The sequence below is a fragment of the Labrus bergylta genome, chromosome 13 (assembly GCF_963930695.1).
Source record: "Labrus bergylta chromosome 13, fLabBer1.1, whole genome shotgun sequence".
In the NCBI taxonomy this organism is placed as follows: Eukaryota; Metazoa; Chordata; class Actinopteri; order Labriformes; family Labridae; genus Labrus; species Labrus bergylta.
Genome location: NC_089207.1, coordinates 10102866 through 10124065, shown reverse-complemented (window position 1 = coordinate 10124065; position 21200 = coordinate 10102866). Strand labels below are relative to the sequence as shown.

Here is a 21200-nt window from a genome sequence, read left to right as displayed (position 1 = left end):
ACAACCTGTATCCAAGGAGACAAATTGCACAAAAAACACACCCAAAACAAAAACTATGTTTATACTGTAAGATATATACTGTATACTAGAGCTGAGTAAAAACATTGATTCATCAATGCATTTCAATATGTCAATTCAATTTCGATTCAGAGCATCCTGAAATCTATTATTCCCGTTGTAACGAAGCCCCACTCCTGTAGGACCGCCATAATATGATTCATGTTGTACAGCGGCCTCACAGGAGTGAGCAACGTCTGTGACACATTTTAGAGTCAGTTTATTAACCAATACAAATAATGCACACATTATGATTTAACAAATATCAGAAAATACAGTCATTATTCGATTCGATTTGATAATGATTAATATACTTGTATGTATTATATATATATACAAGTATATTAATCATTATCAAATCGAATCGTGACCCAAAGAATCCAAATCAAATTGAATTGAGAGATTCTCAACAATACCCAGCCCTACTGTACAGGTTCAGATATTAGGCTAAAGTTAGGAATCATAAAAGTGTCTATATACAGATTTATTAGATGTGCATACTGCATACAGTATACCAGTGGTTATTCCCAACTCGTCTAGCCTCAGGAGCCTCCACCAATCTCGGCACAAAGTTCAGATATTTTTCGACCAATCAGATTTATTTACTGGAAAATGGTGCTGTTTGGACCTCAGGCGGTACAAAACATGTGACACAAGAAAGAAACTGATCAAACAAACATGTTTAAAAAAAACGCTTCACAGACTTTTTAACAGGTTTTTTTTAGGCGCACACCACCTCTGGGCCCCCGACCCACCCGTTGAGAACCACTGAAGTATACTGAATATTTGGGTAAAACAGTGAAACAAGTGTTCCAATGGTACAAACATTTTATTTTTACATTTTAGACAAACATGACCCTGATCTATACGACTACCGAATTTAGGTTACTATTAACACATTTTTTTAAGCATAGGTCAAATTTTCATTATCACTGAACTAATGCGGCTTTTCGTTTTACTCAAAGGCAGGTACTATCTGCTGAAATTCAGTTCAAAATACTTACTTGCAAAATAACCAGAAAAGCGTTGTAAACAGTTTTACTAAGTTGTTGATAGGCTTTATTCTAAGCTGTTCCTCTTGTCAGAATGATGAGGCTTGCAGAGGAGCATAATACATTTTTTAAATTGTGTTGTTAAAGACAAACATTCATGTAAAACCATAATGTAGACGAATGAATATTCTACTCTTGAATTATTCTACTTCACACAAAGCCCTCATTTATTGTTTTTGCATGTACATTTTAGCAAGAGTTTAATAATTGCCCTTTACCTAACGTGCCATTACAACCTGTTGACCTAATGCTCCATCATTGAGGTTTAACTTTAAAGTTTATACCTCGTCCTGGAATTCCGTCTGCTGATGATGATTATAGTCATCAGTCATACAGCGAGAGGAGTAGTGAGACAGAGTCAACCTCAGTAAACCTGGTGCCCAGCTTGGCCCCACCTTGAGCCTGGCCCCGCCCCCTTTCACTAAGATGAAAAACCTTTGAAGACTTCTCACACGCACCTTAAACACGGGGAAAGTCAGATATCATCCCCAGCGACCTGACTTCTGACCCAGAGCGGGACTCAGTGATACTCTGTTAAAAAAGGATTTATTGTTTTTTACCTTCATGGAAAGTTAAAGAACATATTTGGATTATCTCTACAGAGTCAGGTAAGTCTCAGCTCTTCTACCTGCAATTTAAATGAACTGGTTGCATATCGCCCTTTTTTTTTTCTTTTTTTTTAATTAAGATGGATTTAAACTAAGGCAGTCAGCTTTCATTATTAAAACATATCGATTATATTATTATAATCGACAGTAATAAGATTGTTTAGGCTTGTCTGAATCACAATTAATATACACGTGACACATCATCTAAACGAGCAGTTTAATGTCGTGTAAGCGAAAATAAAAATGTATATTGGGAATGAATTACATTTTTCAATTAAAGACAAAATCCCATTGAATAATTTGTGTAAGAAAAATCTCATATTCCCTCTGATAGCCAACATCAAATGTGCAGACTACATCAAGTCAGATGCTGAAAATCGTGTTTCTTTCCAAGGATAGCAAGAATGAAGATAAACATAAAAGATTATAAACCAAGATGGAAAAAAAAAAAAAAGTGGGTTTTAGTGGAAATATGTGACGCGAAATAGCTCCTTCTTTAAAGTAATGACGCGATTGGGTCTTTCCTGATCAGGCTGTTTGATCGTCTTCATCACCAAATCACAAATCAGACTGCATGCTAAAATCATCATTCAAGTACATACTGTACATTAAAAAGTTACTTTATATAATAATACTGCATCATTGTCTAATGTTTTCTAAAGTAATTGTATAATAATCAACATAAAGATTTCATTAAGATCATTTTGATGAACCTACGTTATTGTCCCCAAAAAGGAAATTAGTGTTGGACTCCATCCTGCAGTTGCGAGAGAATTTAAAAAAATAGGTAAATAGAGATTATACAAAAACATGTTCCACATAAACGTAAAAAACATCTTCCTACAGCAGTGACATGTTGACATATTGCACGGCCCCTTGGCACTTCATCCTACACTACCTCTTATTCAGAATATTAATGGACATCGGCACAAATGAATGTTTACAGCGGTTCAGCCGGGTCTGAGGGACCCTGAATCTTCTCCCAGAGGGTAAAAGCTGAAACTCAGAGTGAAGAATGTGGGGTCGGGTCAGACACTATTTTTCTTTGCCTGTCTAACAACAGACTGTTCATAAGAGTGTTTGGAGAGATGGATGTTTATTTAACATAAGAAAGTGTAATAAAGAGTCAAATGTGATGAGTATCTGTTTTAAGACACAACAGAAATACTGACATCAAACAAAGTTTTGGTGACTAATTGACCCAGAAACAAGTAAACACACCTATTTCATGAGTCAAGTGGAAAGTAAAGGAGAGAGTGGCTCAGAAGTTGCGAAAAAGTGGAATTAGGGGGAACAAAAACCAAACAAACCTGTGCAGTCAGAGGTGCTGCTTGTCAACAGGTAAGGCAGGCAACTGCTTGGGGCTCTCATACCAGTAGGGGGCCCAACCAAGGACTGACAAACTTTAAACCATCCCTAAGGGGGTCCCATCTGACAGTATACTCACTGTTGTTGCACCGATGGTTGTCGATGGATGTCGGATTATTTTGTAACGTAACGGTGATGAAGGCTAGTTGGAGGGGCCTCCAGTGAATTTTGGTCAGGGCCCCAAACGGACTCTAGAATCGCCCCTGTGTGCAATAATATCTTTTACATGTCGCCAGTATCATTGTTTTGCTGCAACAAAAAATAAAACCGATGCTGCAATCAGCATGAAAACTATTTGACAAAAAAGGTTCCTCTGGAAAAAGGTTCCACTGGGGCGCTGGTATCCGTGCAGAGGCCGTACTCCTCCAAGCGGGCAGCCCGGGTTCGAGTCCGACCTGTGGCTCCTTTCCTGCACCTCATTCCCAACTCTATCTCCCCGTTTTCTGACGCTATCCACTGTCCTGTCTCTAAAATAAAGACATTAAAAGCCCCAAAATAAACCTTTAAAGCCTCGGAAAGTGATTCAAAGTCCTATTAAATTCCATGTAATACCTTTTTTATCCAGGATATTTTCAGTCACTACAACACATTTTAAAAACTGCAGCATGCAATGTGCTAAGAAAGGGACAGGATGTGAACAGAAGGTTTGTAACGTCAGACAGTTGAGAGATGTGGATGCACCTTCATTGGCACAATTAACACTCTGCCTTGTGCCTTCTTTCCACAGGTTGTCTGAGAATCCAGAGTTCTCTTTGCCACAATGAGTTGGGGGGCGCTCTATGCCCAGCTGGGCGGCGTCAACAAGCACTCCACCAGTCTGGGAAAGATCTGGCTTTCTGTCCTTTTCATCTTCCGCATCACTATCCTGGTTCTGGCTGCCGAGAGCGTCTGGGGCGATGAGCAGTCAGACTTCACGTGCAACACACAGACGCCTGGCTGCAAAAACGTCTGCTACGACCACTTCTTCCCTGTGTCACATATCCGCTTGTGGTGCCTGCAGCTGATCTTTGTATCCACACCTGCCCTGCTGGTGGCTATGCACGTCGCCTACAGGAAACGCGGGGATAGGAGAACCATGCTGGCCAATGGCAACGAGAAGGCGACAGATTCGGACCTGGAGATGCTTAAGAGGAGACGTCTGCCGATCACAGGCCCCCTGTGGTGGACCTACACGTGCAGCTTGTTCTTCAGGCTCATCTTTGAGGGAGGGTTCATGTATGCTCTGTACTTTGTCTACGACGGTTTCCAGATGCCCCGGCTGCTAAAGTGCGAGCAGTGGCCTTGCCCCAACAAGGTGGACTGCTTCATCTCACGGCCAACTGAGAAGACCATCTTCACCATCTTCATGGTGTCCTCGTCTGCCATCTGCATGGTGCTGAACGTGGCTGAGCTGTGCTACCTCATCGCCAAGGCGCTCATGAGATGCTCCTCCAGGGCAAACCGGAGGAAACACAACTACACCAACACAGACAGCATGTCTCGAGACAATGCCCTGAACAAGAAGAACGAGACGCTGTTGTCGTCCCCTGCAGACTCTTCCACCAATAAGACGATGTGTTGAAGGACCGCCATCAGTGGTGGAGTTGCCAGAGAAGAAAAAGCACAAACAGTAGATCCAACCTTCCTAAAGTGTCAAAGTTTGTGTCTTTAGTTTAGGCTCTCAGTGTAAGAATTGTGTCATGGAAAGGGGACGATTCTGAAGTCAATTGTGAGACTGTGAGAACTTAAAATCAGCACAAAAGAGAGAAGTGAAACATGATGGGTGGCCAACCATCAGTAGGGAAATCAAAAATCACCCTTTTATTCCTACATATGGCCTCAGACTTAGAAGATTCTCTGATGCAAAAATATCCAAAACTTACTTAGCGTCTGACAGCAACATTATAAATGTGGTAGTTTTCCCCCATAATAAGTGTTGCTTTGAGCGCCTGTTTCTGATCTTGTCCCAAAAAGCCGCCCGCTTGCAAAGAATGGTGTTCACACAGCGAAGCATCTTCCACACAAGTGTCACCTTACTTTTCATACGGTCGTCATTCGATAGTGTTTTGAAGTCTTAATTTATTCATCATTTGTTTGATGTTTGCTTGACTGTGTTGACCAGTCGGGTCTCGGAATGAGTCTACACTGACATCTAGTGGTCACAGAAGGAAAACCCTCTACGAGCACAAACGCCTTCCTCGAAGCCTGAAGGAGTTCTGAAGAGTTGGAGACGAGGAAAGGGGAACAAATGAAGTCATGAAAAGTGAAGCAGAAAAAACAAAAAAAGTGCCTTTTGTGATTACATTTTAGTATTTAGTTTACAACAGCGGACTTTTAATTGAAGTTTGGTTGATTTTAAAACGTTTATTGATAAAAGCAGATGAGTTTGTACGACCCTGATGTCATGATAGAGGTGACTCGCATGAAGTTGAGTTAGAGAAAATGACCCTTTGAATATCGCTAGAGTTTTTCATTTGTGTGTGTGTGTGTGTGTGTGTGTGTGTGTGTGTGTGTGTGTTTAATAACAGTACTGAGTGTTGCACAGGATGAGATAATGCTGATGAAGAAAATAACAGAACAAGTGGAATCACACCCCCAGAAGGTTTTACAGATGTCATGCCTTTAATCAAATTAGAATGTCTTTTGTATTTTACTTGAACTGAGAGTATTTGAATCATAGTGTTTTGTGTTTTTAAATCAAATGCATGAACACAGTGACAAGGTGTTGCATTATTTCACACATGCATGCTCGGTGAAGAAGAATATTGAAATGTTTGGACTTCACTTTTTATTCTTGAATCAGCAAGTGCTTTAGAAACATCCTCAATGGATGCTGTTGAATCATTGTGCATTTTCGGCTTTGATGAGTTGATCTGGATATCAACATCTTAAAAAAAGAAGCCAAATCTAATGCCTTAAGAATATTCGTAGGTCCATCTTTTTGCATTTTGTGTTGTTTTCTGCCTTTTTTTTTTTAGCCGCCTGATGCCGTTGCCAAAAGGCTGCTCTGAACCTCGTTTCAGAAACAGAATTCTAAAGGAGTACCGATCAGCCTCAGACCTGCTCTTGCTCTTGTGTTGCTGTTGCAGTGTCTGCTCAACTGGTTATATCAGCTTTTAAACAAGTGCCTTATTTTAGCCTCAACAGCAATAACACCTCTCTGAGCTGTGACTGGAAATGTCTTTGTCCTCCACACCTGCAATAAAAAGACGAGTCAGAGCAGTTACTTCTGTGTCAGTCAAATAAAACTCGACTCGTGTGAGCAGGAAATTGTGTTTAAGTGATTAGAAAACAATGTTAGAAAAGTTTGACAATCGATGAGAAGTCAACATTTAAAATTTCACAAAGAAAATCTGCACGAGTTGAGCGTTAAATTCACATTACTGCCGCAGATCTGTTGCAGTTTGAAGCGTTTGGTGACATCCTTCAGTTGGCAATAACATGAAACCATGCAACGTCACAGGCAGTCTCTGTATAAAGGTTTAGAAAAATCTGTCTTTTGTTTTTCTGTCTTTTGCTTCCTGTAACAGCCAAGTAACATTTTGATACTACCTTTGTGATAGCAATGATGTGAAATTGTTTTTTTGAAGGGACCTGCCTGATCATTCCAGTCCCTAACATGTCTCTGATTTTCTTCAACAATCTCTTAGACCGCTTTTAACAGCTAACGATTTAGTAATGAGCAGAGAGTTTGCTCAGCAAGAAATGAAGAGATGAAATGTTTTGATAATTATGTTTTGTACTGATATTTTATTACACTGGCACTTTGATCCTTGAAGTAATAATGGTCTTTGAAATTGTGTTTCATAAATCAGTAAAACGAGACGCTGTGTGGTTCATTGTTTTCTGTTCATGTGTTTGTCTTTGACTCATGATGTAAAGCTTTCCTTCAGCGTTTGGTCTGGGCAAGCAGATGGGGGAGCTCTTTTCTACTTTTTGAAGGGTCTAGAAGGTGATGCCATGAAATGAAAGTGCGATCAGAGAGCTCAGGATTATGCTAACTTTGTATTTTATAGAAATCTGTTCCTTCATAACCATGTACAGGTTTTCAAAACTCTTTCCTAGTAATGTTATCTGAGCAGAGAGTACATTTAACCTTTAGATTTAATAACCTTATAGGGTTGCAGATGGATATGGGTTATAGGTCGTGGGCCATGTACGGAGGCTGTAGTCCTCCAAGCGGGCATCCCCGGGTTCGAGTCCGACCTGAGGCTCATTTCCCGCATATCATTCCCCCTCTCTCGCGCCCTGATTTCCTTCTGTATCTGCTGTCCTATCAAATAAAGGCAAAAAGCTCAAAAAGAAATCTTAAAAAATGATGATGATCTATACATTAGAGTTGCTCACCAGTGTTTTTTCCTTCCTATACACGAAAGAATAAAACGATCTTCTCTCCACACCGCTCGGCACACAGGCACACCTAGTGCTCGGTGGTATAACATGACTGTTTTATACTAGGCATCATGTAAAATAGTGTTATTCTGGAAATTGATGGTTTAGTATAATCACAATGATTCATTCAGTAAAATACATGCACACATATGAATCATAGGTTGAAAAATTGCTGAGTTTGGCTGATTTAATTTAACCAAAATGGTACCAAATGGACCAGTCGACTCTTATGACTAATCTGAGTAAAATGATCCGGATCACTTACAAGAGACGGAAGTCCCATCACTACTGGAAATGTCTCTGGTGCAGCCTAAGAAGAGTATCAGATATAAGCAACTATTCTTAGTCCACATCAAAAAAATAACTTGTTTCACCTGAAATAAATTCCTCTTCAATGTTGAAAAACAGTAGCACACAAAGAAAGTTTGGTTGTCCTGCCAACCCTGGAGAAAAGAGTGAGTTGTTACTGACATCTAGTGGTTTCTGAGAGTAACCATCAGAGAAAACCAGCGCACACTGCTCACACTTGAAGAGGGAGTCCAAGCACAACCAAAAGTTCCAAAAGACAAGTTTATCTCCAGTGGGAACAAAGTTGTAATGCAGAGGTATGAATTTAACTATCTTCAATTATAAATAAAAGTACAAACAATAGTGTTCCAAAGGTGAAAAACCTAAGAAAGACAAACTAAACTCCTACAGCTCCTTGCCTGCATGCATCCACCTGCAGCTTTGAAGGCCCTCCAACCCATCAAGCTAAAACAGGTGCAGAGGAAATCCAGGCCTTGACCTCTTCAAATGCACGTGTACACAGCGGTGACAACTCAAAATTGACTTTTGAACTGGGAGAGTTTGTAAGATCTCTCATGCATGAATTTTTGATGGCTGGAGGGGGTAACTGATCAAAAGCAAGGACCTCAGATCTCACAGGATCGACTTACTTATCCAACTTAGCCACACTTATCTATGTGAACCCGATGGAAGTATCGGGATGTGATGAGGAGTGGACTTACGGAGAAGCTGACAGCGAAAGAGAGGAGATCAAATTTGAAATGTGACACCAGCAGAATGATTGGTCGATAAAAGGATGTGGTCGAATCTGGTTGGTCAAGTACTTAAAGAGTAAACGACCCCAAACAGCTGATGACTTGAGCAGGAAGACAGAGGGAGAGACATGAATGAATGAATGAGTGTGGAACAGTCTTCCTGCTTGAACTTATATGCTGGGCTTCATTCATCATTTTGTATAAATAAAGGTCTGAAGGTGTTAGGAATGAGGCAACTGCCTGAGCACACGAGGATACTTTCAAAGGACCCATCAGAAGAACACATTCATGTAAAAGATTTGGCTACCTTTAGATTGATCCTTACACAAAATCGTCAACCAAATGTTGACTAGGTCGAGCTTCTGCCACGTCAAGGTCATGATGAATAAAGAGAGCGTAAGAGGAGTGTCTGAAAACAAGCACGAGAAAGGAAGTATCAGTTTACTGAGCTGCGTCTTCCTCGACTCGGCACATGACCGAGCAACAGGTCAAATATACCGACACACGAGGAGTTATAAAGGGGCAGCCCCGTCCTCTGTTACCTCTTCAGCAGGAAATGATGAAGGGTATCAGTCTTCCACAGGAGGCTAACCCTGCCAATGGCCGACCCTCCCCAGTGGAGTTAAGCGTTTCTGTGGATTGAAATAGCACAGTTGTGACTTTCTTACGGTCAGGGGGAAGTGAAAACCGAAATTACAAAGTGAAAAAAAAAAAAAAAAAAAGTCAGACAAATGTACTTTTTTGAAAGCCGTTTTTAAATGGTATAAAACAAAATAACAAAAGCAAAACTATTTTACCGAGGACAAAACAAATGTACAATTTAAGAAAACAAATTCATAGATGGGGAAACACTTTTGCGAGTCGCTGAGACGAAATTTAAAAGTGGCAGAACACTTTTACCAGTCCCAAATGAAGTATGCAAACAACAGAATCTTGCTGGAAAGGGGAAAATGCTGATAGTGATCTGGCAGTGATTGAGCGAGTGGTCGACTAGTTTGTTTCGGCGGAGAGACTGCCGTAACTGTCTCAGGATGGGTTCTATAAAACAGACTCAACATCATTCTGTCACCATGAACTATAACACATTTCACAGAGTCTTTCCACCAAAACAAACTCATTTGTAAATTTGTCTCAAGCTTTGCAAAAGTGTTTCACTCTTTGTCCTTTTGTTTTGCACTTCCCAGCCACCGTACTTTCTTCTTCAATCAGGAGTACAAATACTTAAACTCTTGTTACCTGCCAAAGAACACACTTCACTCCACTGTAATCAAACAGTTTAAAGATTTTTGCAGGTTTTTTCACAGACTTACATGCTTCTTACAATTGGCTAAAATGAATATATAATAAATCTTAACGCAGATATATCTTCACATTTTGCATTGAACCGCTTTTTGCTGCCTGGTGTCGTCGTGTTTACCTTCCAAGAGATCATTTCAAAAAGCAGGATTGTCAAGTCAGACGGACAGAGATTCAAATGAGTCTCCTCGCAGGAACCATCTGACTTGTTCTCCGACAAAGTCAAGAAAAGAAAAAAAAAAAAGGATTTGTGTTGAACCCTCTTCAACTTGTGCTGTTGTTGCAGTGTGTGCTGACCCCAGCTGGTTGTATCAGCTTTCAGCATGTGCCTTATTTTAGCCAGCACACTAATCACGACTCGCCCTCTCAATGTAAGGAACCACGGACTATCTCTGTGTGAAAATGTCTTTGTCCTCCCTCCCTCCCTCCAGGAATAGCCGAGTTGGATTAGTCACATACTGTATGTGTTGTAAAATTAAACTCACCTAATGTGAACATGCTGGCACAGCGATGTGGTGATCACAACAGAGAGGAAAAAGGGGGGGGGGGGATGTGTTACAGGTTGGACAATCATGTAGATGTGTTCAAATCTGGATTAGTGGTTTGCTGGACATGACATAACTGATTCATCTGCTGCAGTTCTGTCACAGCAAGAAGTGTAACGATGACACTCCTCAGTTTGACTAAAAATTAAATCACCCATTCTCACAAACATAGAAGTGTGCACCTCTCCGTCTGAAGATTTAACAAGCACATATTAATGACTTTTCTTTTCTGTTGTGTTTCTGCTTTGCATTAACACTTTATATTTGCTTTCTACAACAGCTGAATGACATGTTAATGCTGTATTTCCGATAGCAGCACTTTACAATGGACACCACTTTTGTCAAATCATAACTCCCATCCTGAAATGTTTTGTTTTTAAGCATCTTTCTTTGCAGACTTTATCTTTCATCTTTCTTTACATGAAAAAAAAAAAACCCTGATCCCCACAGGACTAACCTGGCTAAATAAAGGTTTTATTTTTTGTATTTAACCAGGTAATTAACCTATTGAGATCAATATCTCTTTCACAAGGGTGACCTGGCCAAGACGGCAGCAGCATTAAAGGCTAAATAAATCAAATAAATACAAAAATTAAATTAAAAAAATCATACAGAAGTCTGCTTTTAATAGCAAAAAAGAATCAAGAATTGAACAGTGGTGGTTGTGTTTTGTGCCTCGGAAGTTGTTTCTACACTTGTACTTTGACCCCTTAAGCCTTTTTGTTCCCTGGGACTTTTTCCATAAATCAGTAGGCTAATAATCCCTTTTAATTTCTAGATGATGCCCTCATTTCTGCAAGTCTGCTCAGAAGTATGCTCATTTATTTATTTTTCCTTGATTTTATTCCACCTGGTCTCAGAATGAGTCACTCATCTGGTTTGAACAGAGAGGTGTTTATGGCGTCACGTCATAATGGAGCCCTATAATTTTAAAGAAAAGCTATTTCTGTTTCTGTCTAACTTTTTGTTCGTGAATTCTTCAGGATTTTGTGTTTGGAAATTAGTTCAGCTGGGTTTTTTTTATGTCACACACTGGAGGACACCTCACCTCACGTTCAGGTTCTGGATTTAAAAAAAAAAAAACATCTCCGGAAGTTTTGGAAACACTTCTGGACACATTCTCATCAACTTTTTTTTTGTTGCGCACAGTTTGGACAGTTTTTTTTTTTTTTTTTTTTGGGGGAGGTTGGCAGGGGCGTGGTGTGACTGCGGACAGCCTGATGACTCTGTGGATTCACTCATGCATGGTCACACAATGTGACAGTCCAGACATGGCTGTAAACGGGAGGCAGCTCCGTTTGACCGAGCCTCATCTCCGACTCCAAGCCGCCTCCACAAACTAACAACAACAAAGGAAAACTTTTCCTTGCACAAATAGGTTAACGGGCCCGGCACAGCAGGACAGACCACAGGCCCGGGGACGTTTGTGCATAATTTATGAGTTTATGGTTAAAAAAGAAAAGTTTGTTGATCTGTCATAGAGGCGACAGGTTGCGAGTTTTACATCAGGGAGACAGAAGGGAGGGTCGCTGCAGCCTGCGGGAGGTCTACACGCTTTCAACGCACTCTGATGATGGCAACAAGGAGGGCTGATGGATTTACTTTTCGTGTTTAAGTATTAGTCTCTGGAGTAAAGGTATGACGGATGGTCTTAACACTGCTGTGAATATGTCCTATTCCTTAAATCAGATCAGAGAAATAACAAATGAAACCATGAATGACGTATAATCAGGTAATTAAGAGGTGTTTTATTTGAACTTTACAAGAGTGAAACAAAAGCCTGACAAAGCTTGTGGCGCTTAAAGGGAGTCTGCGGACTCTGGCACAGTCTGTATTGTCACCTCTGAAGTAATGGCTTTGTATTTCAACCTGGCTCTGTCTGTTACTCTCGACATAAATGCCACAAATACCTGTGAAGCTGAGGGACTTTCTTTTTTTTTTTTTTTTAAATTTGCCACCAACATTACGTCATTCCACTACAGATAAAGTGAAACAGAAGCCTTTCATTGGTTTTACGTTTTAATATCATATTTGTTATATCAGGAATTTCACATGCAAAGTTTATCAAATCAAACTGTTTGAGATTTCAGACTTATATATCCTCAGTTATCAGCAGTCAAAATATTTAAATGTTATACCTGTGCAATCTGAACGGACTATTCAGATGTTAACTGGTTAAAATATGCACAGATGTTTCTGTTTGATTCCCAGTTTTGATCTGCTAACTGTTTGATTTATAGTCTTAAAATCAGACAAGAGTTTTTACTTGACTTGTGTTTTTCTTTTCCAGGTGTCATACATATTGTGAACCCTAGTCGATGGATTTATTACCTTTAATACAAGAATATTTTAGTAAGTTGCCCCCCACCCCTACTGTGTGTTTGTGTTAAATTTGTGAAGCTTGTTGGGCATTTTAAACATTAAAATAAAGTCTAAAAGTTGTAAAGGGCAACAACAGCTATAACTTTATGACATTCCTCTAATCATCCATGTCATTCGAGGACAGAGGCATCAGAACTCAGTCTAACAATAGAAACTTTTGCTTAAACCTGAAGTGAGCTGTTAATATGGCACGTCCAAACGCAGTGTTGAAATGTTGCATTGTGCAGATCCCTTTGGTTTCAGCTATTCAAGTGTGGAAATGTGCCCGTTTTCTTTTTAACGTCTACAGATTTTTTTAGAATATATTTGGGATTTCAACCATTTTTTTGGACAATTATTATTGGATGAGCCCTGCAGAGTTTTAAACGTTATTTCAAATAGACCTAATGGTTAATTATGAGACAAACATGTGAATCAATCAGAGGAAAAAAATTAAGCATAAATGAAAATTGAGTATTACATTCTATTTTATCTTTTCAACTAGAAACTTAAAAGCAGCCTAATCCTTAAATGACACGTTTTTTTCCCCCACATTTATTACATTACTGTAACATTTTTCAATTAGATTCCTGTGGGGCGTTTTAATTTTACAGTTGACAGAGAGAGCGAAAGATAAAGAGAGAGAGAGAGAGAGAAAGGGAGAGAGAGAACAGTGGGGTGGCGTGTATGTGTGTATGTCAGTATTTTGTTCCCTGTGTGTGTGTGTGTGTGTGTGTGTGTGTGTGTGTGTGTGTGTGTGTGTGTGTGTGTGTGTATGTGTGTGTCTGTGTGTGTCTGTGTGTGTGTGTGCATGTGCCACACCAGAGCCCCATCTCTGCTAAATGCTGTTTTGAACATTATATTGTTGATCTCAGCAAATGCCTGCTGGGCAGTGGAGCGAGCAGGTGAGAGCGAGAGACAGGCCTAACACAGAGAGAGAGAGAGAGAGAGAGAGAGAAAGGGAATGTGAACCAGGGTTCAGTGAAACAGGTGGTGTATACTGTATACAAAAAAAAGCAAGTGTCTGTGTTTAGAGCGAATTCTGTGTTGCGATTTGGAATCGAAATCCGATCCAATGAAAGTGCTTGTTTTCTGTAAAGTTTTGTTAAGCGGTTTTATGTAAAAGAGAAATGCGAATCCGAAACTAGTCCGCATGTGTTTTAGCGTCCGTGTCTGTGCGTCTCATTGTGTGTCGTTATGATTCAAATGTTTAACCCAGACTAAGGCCTCTGATAGGCTTTGCAATGAAAATGTCCGACCAGTTTTTAAGTATGTCTTTACAGCTCCATGAAAATTTCAATTTGATTGACTTTCTCTCACTTGTGTTTCTCCTCTTTTTCTTTTCCCCCAATCCTCATTCCTGCGTCACCTCTAGCCTGTACTTTCTCCATAGGCTAGAAATCTTGAAGCATGGGCGACTGGAGCTTTCTGGGGCGGCTGTTGGAGAACGCTCAGGAGCACTCAACAGTCATCGGCAAAGTCTGGCTGACTGTCCTCTTCATCTTCAGGATACTGGTGCTGGGGGCCGCGGCTGAGGAGGTCTGGGGAGATGAGCAGTCTGACTTCACCTGTAATACCCAGCAGCCTGGTTGTGAGAATGTCTGCTACGACGAGGCCTTCCCCATCTCGCACATCCGTTTTTGGGTGCTGCAGATCATCTTCGTGTCCACGCCGACCCTCATCTACCTGGGCCATGTGCTACACATTGTCCGCATGGAGGAGAAGCGGAAAGAAAAGGAGGAGGAATTGCGAAAAGCAAACAGGCTCCAAGAGGAGAAAGAACTCCTTTATAGAAATGGTGGAGGAGGAGGCAAGAAGGAGAAGCCGCCTATCAGGGACGAGCATGGCAAAATCCGTATCAGAGGCGCATTGCTGCGTACTTATGTGTTCAACATTATTTTCAAGACCCTGTTTGAAGTGGGATTCATTTTGGGCCAGTATTTCCTTTATGGCTTCCAGCTGAGGCCCCTGTACAAGTGTGCACGTTGGCCATGCCCCAACACTGTTGACTGCTTCATATCGAGGCCCACTGAAAAGACTATTTTTATCATATTTATGCTTGTGGTGGCTTGCGTGTCTCTTTTGCTGAATTTGTTAGAGATCTATCACCTTGGATGGAAGAAAGTTAAACAGGGCATGACGAATGAGTTTGCCCCAGAACGCGGGTCGCTACGCCGCGTCGACATTGCAGAACCTGAGTGTTTGGCCCCAGCTTCCAGAACTGCCCCATCCAGCCTTAGCTACCCTCCCAACTACACAGACGTGACGGCGGGCAGCAGAGCATTCCTGCCGCCGATTGGGCCAGCGGCTGTGCCCTCAGCAGCAGAGTTTAAGATGGAGGACCTCCAGCAGGAGCAGTCCCTCCATCAGCCCTCTCCCTCTTCCCACTATTACATCAGCAACAACAACAACCACAGGCTGGCCACACAGCAGAACTGGGCTAACCTGGCTACCGAGCAGCAGACTCGTGAGATGAAGGCCACCTCTCCATCTCCATCATCCTCTTCCACAACCAGCACCAACAAAGAGCAGCAGCAGCAGCAGCAGCAGCAGCAACAGCAGCCTGTCGATGCTGAACTTCTACTTCCAACCACCAACAGTCATACCAACACAACCGCCACTGCCGCATCCAGCAGCAGCAGCCCTGGCACAGCCTCCAACAGAGGCAGCTGGAATGGGGGGAAGAGTGAGCAAGAGGAAGGTAATGTCACCACCACCACAGTGGAGATGCACGTGCCGCCGGTAACGGTCAGCACAGACCCTCGACGGCTCAGTCGGGCCAGCAAGAGCAGCAGCATCAGGGCAAGGCCGACTGACCTGGCGGTCTAAATCCCTTCAGCCCTGTAATGTCCCCTAATCCCTCCCTGACCACCAAACCGCCTTACCTAAACCCACCCACCAAACAAAGTGATTCTCAGACAAAAAAATCACAAACTTGCATAATGCAACAAAAAACATTAAAAAAAATTAACAAAATGAAAAAAAAAGAAAAAAAAGAAAAAGAAAGAAGGCAAGTACACAGTAGACAGGAAATCTAAATCGAAGAAAACACTAAGGGAAACGTGAAATGACTTCATCAGCAGCTGCTGTTGATTTGGTGCAATCGGTGAGTTGAAAAGTAGTCGAAGCATGGTTGTTGTTTTCTTTTCGGATGGTCTTAATCTATGCAAACAAAATGTGATCATGCAGAGCTGTAAAGTCAGGAGGCTCTGGAAAAATGATGGACAAAGCAAAGAACATTGCGACGCCATGTTTCTGCATAAAAAAGGACACATTTCACCGACATGTTTGGTTTACAGGAGGATCTCACGGTGTTTCTCTACTTTTTTTTTTCTTCTTTGTGTTAAAACCAAAGGACTTACTTTTGTGAATATTTATGCTACTTTTGTCAAAACTCACAGTTAGCTTGAATTGATAGACAGATTAATTATTTGACGTGTAGGCAGAAATTTCACTCACATTTCTTGTTTATCATTCACACACAGCGTTTAACTCCACATGTCTGAAACCTGTTTCATGGTATGTCTTTTTAACCTGGAACTTTTTTTTTTTTTTTTTTTGCTGCAGCACTTCCTGAACAATCTCCCGTATATTATCCAGGAAGTCATCTGTTTTGTGTCTCTTGTACAGTAGTTGAAGTATTCGAAGCCCTACAACTCACTGATTGACTGATACATTTGCACGGCAGAAGTTGACTACCTTGTTTCCTCTAAGATCCCTGCAGCGCTTTCTAAAAAGACAGAAAATAATTAAATTGAGATGGAATGATTTGATATCCCTAGAGTCCTCGGAAAAGCAAACAAACATGGATGCAGTCAGCACAGGAGAGGGGTCAAAGCTGCTGGTGAAAGTCATCCATCCCTATGTTGCGCAGAACCCGTCTGGGATGTCAAAAACATAGAAAGCAAAGCATTCCTGTTACGCTGGAGGACACAAAAAGCCCTTATCCCTGCCTGTGTTCGCGTTGCCTTCAGTTAGCACGTCTGAAAAAAGGAAATGCTCTCCGCTAACTTCAGCATCAACGCTTTCAAAAAGCTTCAAAAAATTACACAAATACAACCACCATCGGAGATAAAGAATAACAACGTTCTGCTCATCTTCAAACTAAAAAAACTACCAATGCTCTTTGGTTAGTCTTGAAATTTCTTCTCTTTTTTTTTTTTTTTAGGTAGATAGTTGGCAGATGTTTTTTGCCCTCGAACCCCCGACCCCCTTTTTATTTCTTAACACCTAGTGATTGAGAGCGACTTTGGGAGTTAGATGAATTTCACTGTTACACACTTCATGTGCTTCTTCATTGGTTTTATTCTGAAAAGTGCTATTTTTTTAAAAACTGAATTGAATTTTTCTCATAAATTGCATATTTGTAGTCAGTTTGTGATTGCGAGAAACGGCGACATTAGAAAATGACTGGCGTTCCTAAGTATATATATATAAAAAAAAAGAAAACGCCATGGTGCGGTCGAACCCTTGACGGCTTCCATTTTGTTGTGTACATCTTGATTCTTAGAGATCTATAGAAACCCAAACTTTGAACTGAATTCATCAGCAACTGCGTTCCTCTGTCTCTGTTGTGTTCCTGTGCGGTTTGGTTCATTCACAACCAGGCACTTAATCTTTATTTTTTTAATTTCTTTTCTTTTGATCTTCAACCTTAATCCAATGTATTCTCCTGTCAACTCACCCCTGGAGTAGAGTTTCAACCTCGACAGTAACTGTGTGAGAGCTCAAAAATCTGCTTTGTGTCTTTAACCCTCGCCGGCCATCCCAACAAGACTAGATGCCATTATTTTTGTGAACAGTATTTTGTAGTAAGAAGACTTTTTCCAGCAGATGACACACAGGCCAATACACTGGAGTAAGAGCATTGTAAAGTGGTATCAGCTTTTTTTTTTTTTTGTTCTTTTATTTATTTTTTATTTTTTTTTGGTGGGCTTACAAAATAATGGTACTGTAAAAATGTAAGAGTATCTACACCCATAATGGTTGGAACGTTTCATACTGTAGCCCATTTCAGTTGCATTGACACGTTTAGTGCTACAAGACGGAGAGGAGAACAGACATCTTCACAATGCATGGGTTAAAGCAGCCTTCCCTACTCCACGTCTTCTTGTTCAAAAAGACAAAGAAATCTTTGTTTTCTGCATTTGTTTTTGATCCCTAAAGTTTACATTTTGGTAGTTGATAAAGATTTGCACATTAAGGAAAGAAAATTGCTGTTTTACGATGCTAATATTGGTAGTAATAGAGAGAAAGCGAGAGAGAAAGTGTGAGAGAGAGAGAGAGCAAGAGAGTGAGTGAGATGTTAAAACTGCCAATCTTTATGATCCTCAAAGGAAAAAAAAAATGTCTTAAAAGTAAAATCTCAGTGGCTCTTCCAAAAATGAAATAAAAGGCAGTATTATTATATATCAAAAAGCTTATGTTGATTTCAAGCTCAGATAACGATGAGTTTGAGGATTTAAAAAAACAGCTAAAGAGAGAGAGAGAGAGAAAAAAAACAGTTGCGGTACTTTTTTTCTGTGTGTTTACTCGGTATGTTCTCACAGACTGGTCCGGACTCTGGTCAGACTCATATCAGACGAGTCCACTGTTGAGAGAATGTAAGCTGGGTAGCTGGCCCTTCCCTAACCCAATACAAAGCCCTGACAGGATGTTGTGTTCAAAGCCCGTCATTCCTGTGACTCCTCCGATCTCTCTCCTCTTACGTTTCATGCAGAGCATGAATTCTCTGGCTTGTCAGGGAGTAGGAACCATCTCACAATGCTCAGAACAGCAACCTGTCTTCAATGCTGTCTTAAACAAGAGAAGTGCCTTGTGTATGAATGATTCTTTTGTAAAAACAAGTTGATGTAAATGTTCATTTACCTCAAATGTTTACAAAACTGTTACTAAATAAATTTTTGTACCATATCCCTGCTATTTCTTTTGTTCATTTTCATCCATGAAATCAGTGAAATGCATCAATTCTACATACAGTACATCAACATGTAGAGCTTCAGACTCAAGACGACTTTGCTTGACCTTGTTCTCGACCTTAGTCCTAGATGCACTACTCTTAGTGTTTATAGAAAAAAAATAGGCTTTTAGAAATAACAGATAGAAATAAGAGATAATAAGATGATTTAATTTATTTCAGCCTAAATAACATCTACTGTACGTCTTGACCTGGAAACCTCAACATTAGCTAATAAATATTATTTGGGCTATCTTGAAGGACATACAGCTTCAGTTTCTTTTTGCATATGATAGCTTTTTAACATTCCCTCGGACCCGAGTTGAAATAGGCTCCTCCTCATACCAAGTAGTTAAAAGGACATGTATTTGCTGTTAGCTGAAAAGTTTGAAAAGATCTCAGGGAGTTCCTCACTCCCTTCACTCAGAGATCTACACGTCTTCTTTTAGAGTTTCCTACTATATTTGGACATACCGATCTATATATCTCATCCCAACATCTTAATACGGTCTTAAACACAACCATAGCCTAGCGGTTATGCTGCGCCACGCCCCAATGTACAGAGGCTATAGTCCCCATGGGTTCAAATCCAACCTCAGCCCTTTGCTGCTCTCAGCCCCCAATCTCTCCTCCCAACATGCCCTGTCTCTCTTCAGCTGTCCTGTCCAATAGAGGCAAAAATGTCACCAAAAAAAATCTTTAAAAACACAACCATCAGCCAACAAGGCAACCTCTGCGATATGCCGGTTTCACTCAAGCCAACTTGGAAAGAGGACGTTCATTTGCATAAAAAAAACAATCATTTGAGGCATGGAAGAGGGATTTAACCCCTCGACCTTTGGTTTCCAAGACCAACACGTCACACCACACGACCACTCCAACATGTCTTTCAGTCGGACTTATTTATTTGATAAGTCCAGCTGAGTTATTTTTTAAACTAATGAGATTCTGGGATGATCTAACATCTAAATTGTCTTGGAGATAACGTTGTTCTTTTTAATCGTACAAACGGTTTGAGATCAAGTGTTTGTCTGACTCCACTACTGAAGATGTATAATCACATGGTTCTTTTATCGGCTGGTTAGCTTCCAGGATCTTTGCCCATCCTCGGAGGTACATTATTAATTTGACTTTTTAATTCAAACACTAAACACTCAGACTTAACATCTTATGTATGAGCCTACTTAAGTTACTTATTGACTCTGTTAACGGTTCTCTCCCATGTCTTTGTCTTTTTCATTAGAGGATGTGTTTGTTGTATTTGTCAGCATGTATCTCTTGTTACTGCCGGCTTCCTGTGTGTACTTGAGGCCGTGCGCCACCCACATCAGGATCAGGAGAGCTAATAAGTGTCTTTTGCATCGCTCTCTTTGTAGACTCTCTGACCTCCAACCTCACACACTCACTCCCTCACTCTGCCGCATTCCAACACTGAATGTCAGAATGTGACGCCAAGTCAGACACAACCCACACACACACACACACACACACACACACACACACACACACACACACACACACACACACACACACACACACACACACACACACACACACACACACACACACACACACACACACACACACACACACACACACACACACACAGGGAGAACCCCTTCAAAACTACATCAAAAAGTAATTAAAATAAGAGTGGCATGTCAGTGGTGTGACAGTGTTGCACCTGAGAGTCAAACATTTATCACTCAGGCTGCTCCAGTGCAAGATTGAGGCAATATTTTGGTCAAAACACAACGTTTACAGCTACCGGGAAGATTTGTTGAGATCTTTGGGCAGAGTGGGCATCAATATATGAATAAGTGTACTACTTATACGTTTTTGACCCATTGTAAATGAATATTTATTTTACTAAATACGCTGATTGGATTTCTTTGCGATAAGAAAATTGTTGTCAATTTTTTAGGATTATGCTTAAATTAGGTAAGTATTATTTAAATGTTTTGTACTGAGGTTAAGTGCATTTTAGCTAAACATGATCAAACCAGGAGCTACGCAGTGGATATCACTTGTATGTATAAAATAATGTAGTCTTTTTCGCTGTTACCTCTTCCTTTGGACCAAACAACAGAAAGGTTTTTGAAGCAACAACGGAGCACAGTACATGAGTGCGGGGCTCTTGGGTCCAGTGGCTGAGGAGTGATGGGAGATAGTTGATCTGTTGGCATGCCGGACTGGAGGCCTCGGCCGTGTCACTCAGTCAGTAGCCCTGTTTCCACTGCAAGGCCACACAAGACTGAACTGAGCTCAGGGCTTTTCAGGGGAACATTTCCCAAGCATTATAATATTTTCAGTATTTACAGTTTTCAATTTTTGTAATTTTATTTCAAACCTGTACAGTTAAACACATTGATTCTTTAAACTTTACTTTAGCATTAAAAAAAAAGGACAATGTGAGTTTGAATCTGCGGTAAACTTTAATCTGAGAGCTGTAATTTAGGTTGACAGCTTAGTTTATTAACATTTCTATTGTTATCCTTGAAGACATTTTCGCCCTGTGTGAAACCATTTATCCATCTGTATGT

At 40.7% G+C, this 21200-nt stretch overlaps 2 protein-coding genes across 3 annotated transcripts; both read left to right on the top strand.

Moving 5' to 3' along the window:
• The first annotated feature begins 1555 nt into the window (after positions 1–1555).
• Positions 1556–6887, top strand: gjb8 (gap junction protein beta 8). The gene is made up of 2 exons (XM_065962294.1): positions 1556–1717; positions 3813–6887. Exon 2 carries the CDS (start codon positions 3846–3848, stop codon positions 4644–4646), a length of 801 nt encoding a protein of 266 aa, XP_065818366.1. The 5' UTR covers positions 1556–1717; positions 3813–3845; the 3' UTR covers positions 4647–6887.
• Positions 6888–11604: 4717 nt separating this feature from the next.
• gja3 (gap junction protein, alpha 3) lies at positions 11605–18614 on the top strand. Of its 2 annotated transcripts, XM_065962572.1 has the most exons (3): positions 11605–11976; positions 12631–12692; positions 14077–18614. In XM_065962572.1, the coding sequence occupies exon 3, from the start codon at positions 14112–14114 to the stop codon at positions 15528–15530; it is 1419 nt and encodes a 472-aa protein (XP_065818644.1). In that variant the 5' UTR covers positions 11605–11976; positions 12631–12692; positions 14077–14111; the 3' UTR covers positions 15531–18614. The 2 variants fall into 2 exon arrangements, with proteins under 2 accessions (XP_065818644.1, XP_065818645.1); XM_065962573.1 differs by lacking the exon at positions 11605–11976 and having other exon boundaries at positions 11986–12692.
• Positions 18615–21200: the final 2586 nt, after the last annotated feature.

Coding starts and splice junctions, on each gene's coding strand:
- gjb8 (XM_065962294.1), top strand. CDS start 3,846: ATGAGTTGGGGGGCGCTCTATGCCCAGCTGGGCGGCGTCAACAAGCAC.
- gja3 (XM_065962572.1), top strand. CDS start 14,112: ATGGGCGACTGGAGCTTTCTGGGGCGGCTGTTGGAGAACGCTCAGGAG.